This window comes from Hydra vulgaris, chromosome 12 (assembly GCF_038396675.1).
Source record: "Hydra vulgaris chromosome 12, alternate assembly HydraT2T_AEP".
NCBI classification, from domain to species: Eukaryota; Metazoa; Cnidaria; class Hydrozoa; order Anthoathecata; family Hydridae; genus Hydra; species Hydra vulgaris.
Window position 1 is genome coordinate 17,890,483 of NC_088931.1, and position 10,652 is coordinate 17,901,134.

The window sequence follows — 10,652 nt, forward strand, 5'->3', positions numbered from 1 at the left end:
TTTCATTATACTGCAATGAGTTCCATTATGTGTAATAGTCTATATATTAATATCTATATTTTTTAGAATTTTACTCTTGCATATAGAAAATATTACATTTTTTGTTCTGAAGGAAAAAAGAAACTTATTATATTGTGTACAATTATTAATAAATAATGTAAAGTTTTCTTATAAATATTTTTTATGTTGATTACTATTTTTTATGTTATATACTATAATGTAATTTTTTTTTAGTAAATTTTTTTTATTTCAGTGATATTTTTTTTACAGTTAACCTGAAAATAATACAAATTTGAAAATAATTATGAATTAGTTATGGAGCTTATAAACCCTTTTAATGAACAGTACTTTGGTTTGTTTGGAAATAATGAACATAGTGAAAATGAATTGCTTTCAAAGAGTCCATCTTATAAAAGCGAAGTGTTAAACATTGATGTACCAAAATATTCTAAAATTGACAAAACTATAATTCAGGAATCTCCTTTAAAAAATATTCTTAAAGTACAAAAAGAATCTCAAAACAAGAACTTTTTCCAAGCTCAAGTGAATATGAGTAAACAAATAAATATAAATGACAACACATTTCATAGTGAAAAATGTATTAAAAATTTAAGCCAAAAAGATAAATTGTATTTATTTGGTAAAAATGTTAAAAAAAATAAATCACCTTTAGGTATTATAAATACAAATAATCAAAGTGAGTGTCCTTCCAATCATCAAAAAAGTCTCTTTGGATTTACTGATTATTTACAAAGAAACCAGTTACCTGAATCTTTTTATTTTAGCGACAGTTTTACACAACACAAATGTGAGTCAGAACTTTACAAAAAGTCTACATTGTTACCTAACTGTGAACCACTTCAGATCCAGGATAATAAAAGTTTGATCTCTAGAGAAAGAGTAGAACCAATTTTTCATGGATCTCTTCCTATGCAAAGGAGTTTAAGCTCATTTGACCCTTCTATTTTAAAATTTACTAAAATAAGATCTTATCCAGCATCTTTAGATCATAGTTTTCAAGAAGAAAACCCACAATTTCCAGTAATAATAAATGATAAAGTATCACAGACACATGAAAGATATTATGCTAACTTGGGTGTATTGAAATATCAATTACTAGAGCAAAATGAAGTATGCACAGGTTTATGGCAAAATAATTATTATTTTCCAACTGAAAGCCACACATTCGAAAATAAACAAAATCACTTTTATTCTAATAAATGTATAAACACACCAAAAAACTATTTTCAGTACAGTAATAGCCTAATGGGCAATCAAAATGAAATTTTTGAAGGATCACATTCATCAAAACACTTTTTAAGAACATATAATCCACATGCTTACTTTTACAATAACCCTTCATTAATTTTTCCACCATTGGACATATCAAGCTACATCAATACGTCTGTTTATCCACCTGATATTGGAATGCAGTTAATAAATGATCAGTCTCATAATATTTGGCAGGATAGTAGGGAAAACAAAAACCATACTCTAAATGAAAACAACTCTTTGTTTGCTGAAGAATCTTTTTTTTCAGAAAATTCTATAAATTGCACCTATCCATCAAATAATTTTCTATATAATAACTCGTATGGAAACAATGATATCTATTCTGACTTTTATGTTAAATCAAAGTTTAGTTGTGGCGATGTTGAAAGCCCTTACTTTCCAAGTTTTTGTGACGCCGAGAATGTTTCAATAAATTGTACTGATCAGGAAATTTCTGCTATCAATCCAATAATTAAGAAAAATGATCCCTCAACAAGTTTGTTAAATTCTGCCTCTATTTTAGAGAATACAATGTTATTGGAAAAGAAACAATGCATATCAGCACTTAAGAAGCAAAAAAAAAAACAAAAAAAAAAAGCTAAACCAATACTATGCAGCCAACCAGATATGCAAAGCAAGCAGAGAATTAATAGTATTTCTGAAAAATGTGAAAAGAGTAAGTCTACCAATACATCAAATAGCAAATTAAAAAGAATTCTTGATCAACCTTGCATTAACTCTTGTAAGTAAACAAATGTTTAATAATTATAAATATTAAATAAAAATAAATATTAAGTTTTGTTGATTACTTGCAAGATTATTTTAATCTTTGTGAACATTTTTTTAATTTTATTTTTATAATAAAAGTTTAATTTTTCCACACAGCAAAAATGTTCAATTGTTGTAAATGCATTATTTGCAATGACTTTAAGAGCAATGTAATAAACAATAATGTTGTTAACTGCACACATAATAAAAGGCAAAAAATGGATGTTGATTTTTCATCAAAAGAAAAAATATTTAATGGTAATAAAGATGAATATGAAGAATGTTTAAAAGACCTTACTGTTGATATTTCATTTAATTCTCAAAAAAATTTTGCTTGTACTGATAAAAGTCTTCTGTTTCAAACATCCCAGTGTGATAATAATGTAAATAACAAAATGGATTCAGATTTGCTTGTTAGTGGTTCTTTTTTAAATCTAGTACCTTTAAGATCATTTGATGCATCACCATCGCAAATACTGTCAAAATCAAGTTCAAAAAAACATCGAGATGAAAATAAAAAAATATCCAGAAGTTCTCCCAAGCAGAAAATACAATTTGTTAAGAAAAAAGTGCATGAACAGCAAAGTTGCTATGAAAAAGTTTGCTTTTATTTCTCAAATTTAAAAAAAGAAAATCAGCAGGAGTGTTTTACTAACTATTTTATTTTTGACATCATTAAAGCACAATTAGAATTATGTGTCACATTAAACTTGTCAATTAGAATCGAAACAATTGTTTTTCGGAGAAGTCAACACAAATGGAATAAAGTACAACCCTTCAATAGAATATTTATTGCAATTTTCCTAAATTCTTGTAAGTTTTTTCTTGTTCATTAAGCAGCTTTCAATTTTTTATATCTGTTTTATTTGTATCAATCAATTATTTGTTAAAAATTGTATTTTATGTTTAATACATTTAGCCATTTCTTTTTTGGCTTACATTCATTAATTACGATTTGTTATGCAATAGTTAAGATTGATAAATTTGTTCTGTGCAAATAATCCATACTTGGATTAATTGCACAGAACAAATTTATCAATCTTAACTAATTTGATTAATTGCAATTTGCTATTAAGTTCTACTGTTCTATAATTATGTTTTGTTAAGTATTTATTTTATAATGAATTATTTTCATTATTGGATTATGTTTTTTATAAACTAATTTACCAATAGTTATTCGCTGTTTCAGATCTTATGTTTTATATCAATAACAATATTTGTTTCTGTAAATAAAAATAACATTAAGTATCAAAAACAATAACAAAATAACTTATGACAGCGGTGGTACTGATGCTAAAACTGATGGTGGAGGTAGTGGTGATGTTTTAGATAGTACTGACGTCAGTTGGGATGGTGTGAGTTTGTTGCTTTTTTTTTTTTCCTGCATACTACCCTGCAAACATTCCATATTGGAATTTCAGCAGACCTATATAGGCATTTTTGCTAATCAGTTTTGCGTGGCATCCGCCAAAAATAGCTGGTCAATGACTAGCCACTATGTCAGAAAGTTATCTTCTTGCCATTTATAGTGGCTGCCTCTAATGGTCCACTAAGTAACTGATGAGCAAAACTCCAATGGACTGCTAAAAAAATGGCCTATATAGGTCCACTGCAAATCCACTAAAACAATCAATGCTGGGTATAATGCTGCAGTTGCAGAAGCTTTAAGGGGCATGATACATTATTTAGGATTTCAGGTCAGGGAAAACAGGGGAAAGTCAAGTAATTGGATATCTGCTAAAAAAAATCAGGCAATAATCAGGGAAATAAGGTTACTTTTGAAAAAATCAGGAAATTAGGGGAAATACCTCTTCATCAAACTTTTTTAACCTAAGTAAATTTTATATATTTATATTCGTATACGTAATATAAACTTTTATTCGACAGATAATTTAATCTTGATACTTTAAATGTGGGTTGAATTTTTTTATTTTTTGTAACTAAAGAAGGATTTTTCCAAAAGAACCTAAGTCTAGTTTTTCTGAAGTTGAGTTTATATTAAATCAGGGAAAACAGATAGTGGATCAGGGAAAACAGATGGTGGATCAAGGAAAATCTGGGAAATCCACTCTAAAATATTGGCAGACACCATGTTATTCTAATATAGTGTCACAGGGTGACCAACCTGAATTTTTTGGTGCACAATCAAGGTTTACAACAGTAAATATTGTGCTGCAGTAATTTTCTGAATTCTACTAAAAAAGCATGACCCTAATGGGAACAGAACATGTGTTGAAATTCAATTTATAAAAGCCACTGCAACATTTAGACAACATTGCACAATATTGAATATAATATAAATATCGACATTATAACTGCAGGCTGCAAGTTCTGAAATATTAGTTACAAAGCTAACTTGCTGAAGATTTGGCATTCCTTAAGTCAATAAAAGGTGATGGAGCAGCCAGCTTTAATGCTTATGATAAGTCTCTAGCTAAGAAAATTTCCAGATGCCATGTTCAATAGGCTGTAGCACAGGAGCATGTAAAACATTTCAAATATTGACATTGAACCTTCAAAAGCAACAGTATCTGAATGTTTGACAGATAATGTTGAGACCAACTCTAGTTCCACTTTGATAGTAACAACTCTAATGAAGATAATGCCGAATGCAACAATAAATGGAACAATTGCATTAGACAACCAGGTCTAATTTGACAGCAATGTAACAGGCTATATTAATTATTTTTTACCAACAAAACATCCCATCAAAACCTTTTTAAAGATTGATTCTATTTACCAATAGGAGTCTATTTCAAGTGGCTTTCAAATTCTTCATTACTGTATGTGGAAAATGTTAAGTTACAAGTTTTGTTACTCATTTTAAGCATTTTTTCCACCAGTATGGTTAGATTTTGTGTAAAGTGAGGTGTGAAATATTTTTATTTTTTAAGTTTAGAAGATAATAACTACCTATGAGTGTCTAATTATTGGGCTCTCCTAGAGGGTTGTTCAACATGGCGATTTTCCATTAGGCCCCCAATTATATGGTTTCTTTATTGGTAATAAATTATTGTATTTATCATCCTTCAAAATTAGGAAAAATGAGGTTGGCAATAATTTGCTAACCTCAATCTTTTAGATGTCGGCAAAAAATAGTTTGATACAAAGGTTTTACCATAAAACATAGAAATGAGGTCGGCAAAAAATTGCTGACCTCAAACACTTTTAGGTCAACAGTTAGGTCGGCATTGCCAAATGCTGACCCTAATTCCAAGGGTTGTTTATTACTTTTAATGTAATAAGTATGATATATTAAATATAATTTATTTTTTTCAAACTATCAGTCATTATTAAGGGTTGAGTTCCTATATGTGGACCCTATTGATTACCAACAAAAAAAATTGAAAAATTTAATGGTACACGTTAAATGCTTTTCGAAACAACTTTATTGTTTAGATATTTAGGCATAAAATATTTAAAATATTGAACAATTTTCCAGTGTAAAAACAGTTTATTAAAGAAAGAGTTAAAACTTGTTAAAAATAAAAAATGTTACCATCTTTTGTGAGTGTTCAATATACAAAATAGGGAAATTGAAAGGAAAAGAAAAGCATTTTGATTTTTATTATTCTGATTCATTCCCAGCAAGGCTGCAAGCAACCACTATTAAGTTGGGAGTTACTAAAATTGTATTATTATAAATATAATTTATTATTATATAATATATATTACTATTAAATATATTAAGTGAGGAAACGGTTGACAGAAGACTTGAAAATTTGTAGGTTGTATAAATAAGGATAACATGAATAAAGATAACATGAAGATGGGAGAGAGTTCCAAAGGGTTGAAGTGCAGGGAAAAAACTAGACAAATAAAATTTTTTAGAGCATGCAGGTAAAATAATGTAAGTAGAGTAAAATAATGAGACTTTGCTGAATGATGAGTCAAGAGAATGAGTTTTAGTTAATGGAACTTGAGATGATAGCTCCTTTAAGCGGTAACCATAATAGTATTTGTAGAAAAAAGAAAGATATGCAACTTTATGATAATGGGAAAGCTTAGCAGATAGAGTGGGTCCAACTATGTTTACAATGCATTTTTGGACTTTGTCTGAAGAGAAAGAGCATCATTAGAAGAACTATCCCAATTATGACAACAGTATTCCATACAGAGACAAATAAGAGATTTGAAGAGGTAGAGAATGGAATCAGGAATAAGAAATTGGCGAGTACGATAAAGAGAAGCAACCTAAGCAGATGCTAATTTAGCTATTGATTGTATATATGGTTTCCATGAAAAGTTAGTAGTAAACAATGAACCAAGAAGATGTAAAAAAGAGGACTCAGTAAAAGGGTTGCCATTTATTAATATAGGAATGCTGTTTGCAGTAAATAACTGAGTTTATAGTTATATAGATTTATAATTATAAAGATTCAACAGTAAAAAATCAACTAATAGATTAAAATTTTAAAAAGCATTGCATCATAGTTCTCTCCATTGTTGGTCATGGTCTCCCTCGTCCAGGAAAATGCCATTAAAATCTGAGGAGAATAGGAAAGAACCCCATAGGAGTTGAGTATAAGTTCTGGTCTCCATTGCCTTCTAATGCTTCCTCTATTGGAAAATTAACTATAAGGCTCGGTCACCTAAGTATTTTTTTTTTCTTCATAAAAGTTATAATTATCAGGTTTTTATTTAGTTATAGAACCTTCAGCTGTACAGCGGCTGTTTAGAGAGCATTAGTGAACTCAAAGTATAGTTAAGGTTCAGCAAAGTACTGAAAAAAGTACTAGCACTAAAATTTATTAAAATAACGCTATAGCTTTTTAACACTAAAGCAAAGATCAACTGTCATATTTCAAAGGCATCACAGGCGGTATTCCAATAATAAATATTGTTATTTGTTAATAAAAGTGGATTAGACCCATTGAGGAATCTCCGTGAAAAAAAAGCCATTCTATCAATCTACTGTGTTCATCTATACCCTTGCTTTGTTCAGAAATGATGACTAAGTGTGGTTTGGCAATATTTTGGATCCTGATTTTGAAAAAAGGATTAAACTTTTTCAAGCAAGCTACATAAATATTCCTGTCTTAGTCACACCAAAAGTTCATGCTGTGTTTTATCATGTACCACAATTTATTGGTAATAAAAAAATCAGCCTTAGTCTATTTAGTTAACAAAAACAAAGGTTTTCCATTCAAGTTTCATTATGTACCACAGTTTATAGAAAAAAAGAAAATCAGCCTCGGTTTACTTAATAAATAAAAACAAAAGGTTTCCATTCAAATTTTAAACTTTGCTAGGAGAAATATAACCATATTTGACTGAGAGAAAAGATATAATACTCATTCTGATAATTTAAAACAACTTCTTAATTTACTTGTTGATTACAACAGCAAGAAATTATAACAAGAAATTGTAATTAAAAAAGCTAGTTTCATTATTTAATATTTAAAAATATTCATTTTACTATGTTTTATTCAGAATAACTTAAACTATAATTGAATAACTAGAAATAAAAGATTTAATTTTGTTTACTCTTGTTGTTTTTTCTCTCCAAAGTTATAAGGTTTTATTTAAAGTACAATAAAATATCTTTTTTAGACCAGGATGTTCAGAGATAACTAAAGGTCTGGGAAAATTGAGTTTGCTGGCATATAAATGACAGTTAAAATTTTTTAATATAATTTTTAATTATTGGCTTGCATTAGTGTAATACTACAATTATTTGGGCAGGTTTATCAGTTTTTGTATGATCATCTTATTAGACATGTAAAACCACAACTGCATTTTATTTCAACATGGTGATTCACCATGTCACCACACAGCTGCATTACCCTTGTGGTTGGGCCTGACTCCAATCCAGAATTGAACTTTGTGGGCATTTATAAAAAAAAAGGTTGCTGAACAGAACCCAACCCAAGTCAGTAATAGAAATTAGTAATAGTAATAGAAATGATAAAGCAAGACCACTTGCATAACTCCATCATACTGTGACAATTTAGTTAAATCTTTTAATTTTTTTTTTGTGTTTTTGTAGTAAACTAATTGACTGATTCATGTATAATAAAATTATTAAGCTAATAAATTTGTTTCATATGTTTGCTTATGTCAAAGCACATAAAACTAAAAAAATTGATAAAAACTAAAAATACATATATATATTTTTAAAACTGATTTCTTCAAATATTTTTTATCTGTTACCAGAAGTAAAAGAGTAGGGTTAAATCCAAAACTTTGTCTAATATGTTTTTTCAATAAGATCTATGACTTATTAATAGGTTTCTTTAATTTTAGTATATTAAAATTTTCTTTGATGAGGTTTTTTTAAGTTTCTTAATAGGCTTTTGTCTAATAAGTTTTTTATATGATTCTTTTTAAATTGATACAAATTTATTATATATTTATATATTATTTATTTTATTATATACCGTCTGCTCAAGCTTTTTATTTGAGAAATAATACTTAGTCTATAAGAGCCTGAGATCTTTCTCCAATAATATTATGTCCATAATTGTTTGATACTGTATAATGATATAATCTATAATCTAATACGCATTTTGTTAAACATTAATTAAAATGAATAAATTTAAAATCATTAAAAATTGTTTTGCATCGTATAATGCTTGTAAATTTTATTATAATAGATAAAAAAATCCATAAGACTCGCAGAAGAAAACAATTGAATCCGAAAAAAAGAAGTACACAGCAGTATCATATGTATTTGGAGAATGTGCAAGAGTTAAGCTTGTCTAGACTTTAATTTTCAGTTTAAGCTATTATATTTATATATATATATATATATATATATATATATATATATATATATATATATATATATATATATATATATATATATATATATATATATATATATATATATATATATATATATATATATATATATATATATATATATATATATATATATATCGAATAGATGCATATTAGTAAGAACAAGTAAATTTTTTTTCAAAGTTTGAGAAATTTCTTTAGGTTCCTCCAGAGAAGTGAGTATTAAAAGAATAAATGCAAAATTTTTTTATTCTCATTTTTTTAACTATTTGGTTCGCGCGCTCATGACTTAACAATTTCATGACTTTATGACTTAACATATGTTAAAGCTTTCAGTTTATTTTAGGCAAAAATACGATTTATCCAAGACAAAGAGGAACTTGAGGAACTCATCTAAATTCAAAAAAAAAAAGTTTCTTTTTATAAATAGACGCCGTTTCGTAACTAAGGCGAATCTAGTTTGAAATTTTTTAAAAATCGCTCCTAATATACAGCTCTCTGAATCTAGGTATAAAGCCGTCCTGTTTATCTGAAATGATTAAGTTGAATTTAAAAGAATAGTTTCTCAAATCAGTATTTCCCTAAAAGTATATCGGCAAAAATTCGCAGGTCTAGTCTAATTGTTGTCGGGATTTTTTGTGTATTTGTGTGTACTTGATTTAATTTTTTAAATTTTCTTTAGTTTTTCTGAATTACTATTATTTTCCGCCATAATAGTGTGCATTTATACATTTTCGTATTGATGTTTTATGGGATACTAATTTATGTATCCGTTTTATCTTACTAAAGTAAATTTTGTTTAAAACGTTTTATGCATCAGTTTATATGATAAAATAATGTTTTAATATATAAAGTTTATTTTGAAATATCTTTTAGTTGTAAAATAGTAAAAATGAAAAAAGAGATTTAATGTAGATTATTTAAAGATATTTATAGTTTATATTGATTGATATTTACTTAAAAGATAATTTTTGGTTTAACAATGTAAATTCAATTTATATGTTTATGGATATATTTTTACCTCTTAAAGTTTTTTAGCTTTTATTGGTTATTCTCCTACATAATCCTTTTGATATATATATATATATATATATATATATATATATATATATATATATATATTTATATATATATTTATATATATATTATATATATTTATATATATATATAATATATATATATATATTTATATATATATATATATTGTATATATTTATATATATATATAATATATATATATATAATATATATATATATTTATATATATATACACATATTCATATACATATATAGGGGAAAGACGCCTATGATGGCATACTTAACTTTGAAGCTTCATTATTCAGTATCCTGTAGACCATGAACAAAAGTTTTGATATGAATACATTCTTTGTTACATGTAGAATAATAACTACCCCAAGAGTTTTTATCAATTTTATTTTTATATTAGTTATTTTTATTTAAAAAAACAGCACAAGTATGCCATCATAGGCAACTACTGCTCCTATGATGGCATAGGGGAGGATGGGGCTGGTTAGCATCAAGTGTAACTTGATAATTTCATTTGACCTTAGAGTCTTCCCTCAGAAATGCCAGAAATTACGCGTAATCATCCAAATTAACCCTTTCGTGCTATACAGCAGCAGTGTAGAATTTCACGCATGCGCATGAGAGATATTGCGTTTTATGTGTTTTTTGGACTAAAAATTTTTTAGTGAAGTAAAAATTCCTTTTTACTTCCCTAACAAATATGTTGTTTTTATGAAAGAAAAAAGGTTTTCTCAACTCGTCAATATTGCAACACACCTAACTCGTCAGTTTGCCATCATAGGAAGAATTCATCATTTTCATTTAAACAAGCTATGTCTGCC

At 27.2% G+C, this 10,652-nt stretch overlaps 1 protein-coding gene across 1 annotated transcript; it reads left to right on the top strand.

Annotated features, from left to right (window-relative positions):
• Positions 1 to 257: 257 nt before the first annotated feature.
• Positions 258 to 8,790, top strand: LOC105850872 (uncharacterized protein MAL13P1.304). The gene is made up of 3 exons (XM_065812409.1): positions 258 to 2,014; positions 2,158 to 2,853; positions 8,637 to 8,790. The coding sequence occupies exons 1-3, from the start codon at positions 316 to 318 to the stop codon at positions 8,750 to 8,752; spliced, it is 2,511 nt and encodes an 836-aa protein (XP_065668481.1). The 5' UTR covers positions 258 to 315; the 3' UTR covers positions 8,753 to 8,790.
• The last annotated feature ends 1,862 nt before the right edge of the window (positions 8,791 to 10,652 follow it).

Coding starts and splice junctions, on each gene's coding strand:
- LOC105850872 (XM_065812409.1), top strand. CDS start 316: ATGGAGCTTATAAACCCTTTTAATGAACAGTACTTTGGTTTGTTTGGA. Junction 2,015..2,157: donor TCAACCTTGCATTAACTCTT/GTAAGTAAACAA, acceptor TTTTCCACACAG/CAAAAATGTTCAATTGTTGT. Junction 2,854..8,636: donor TGCAATTTTCCTAAATTCTT/GTAAGTTTTTTC, acceptor TTATTATAATAG/ATAAAAAAATCCATAAGACT.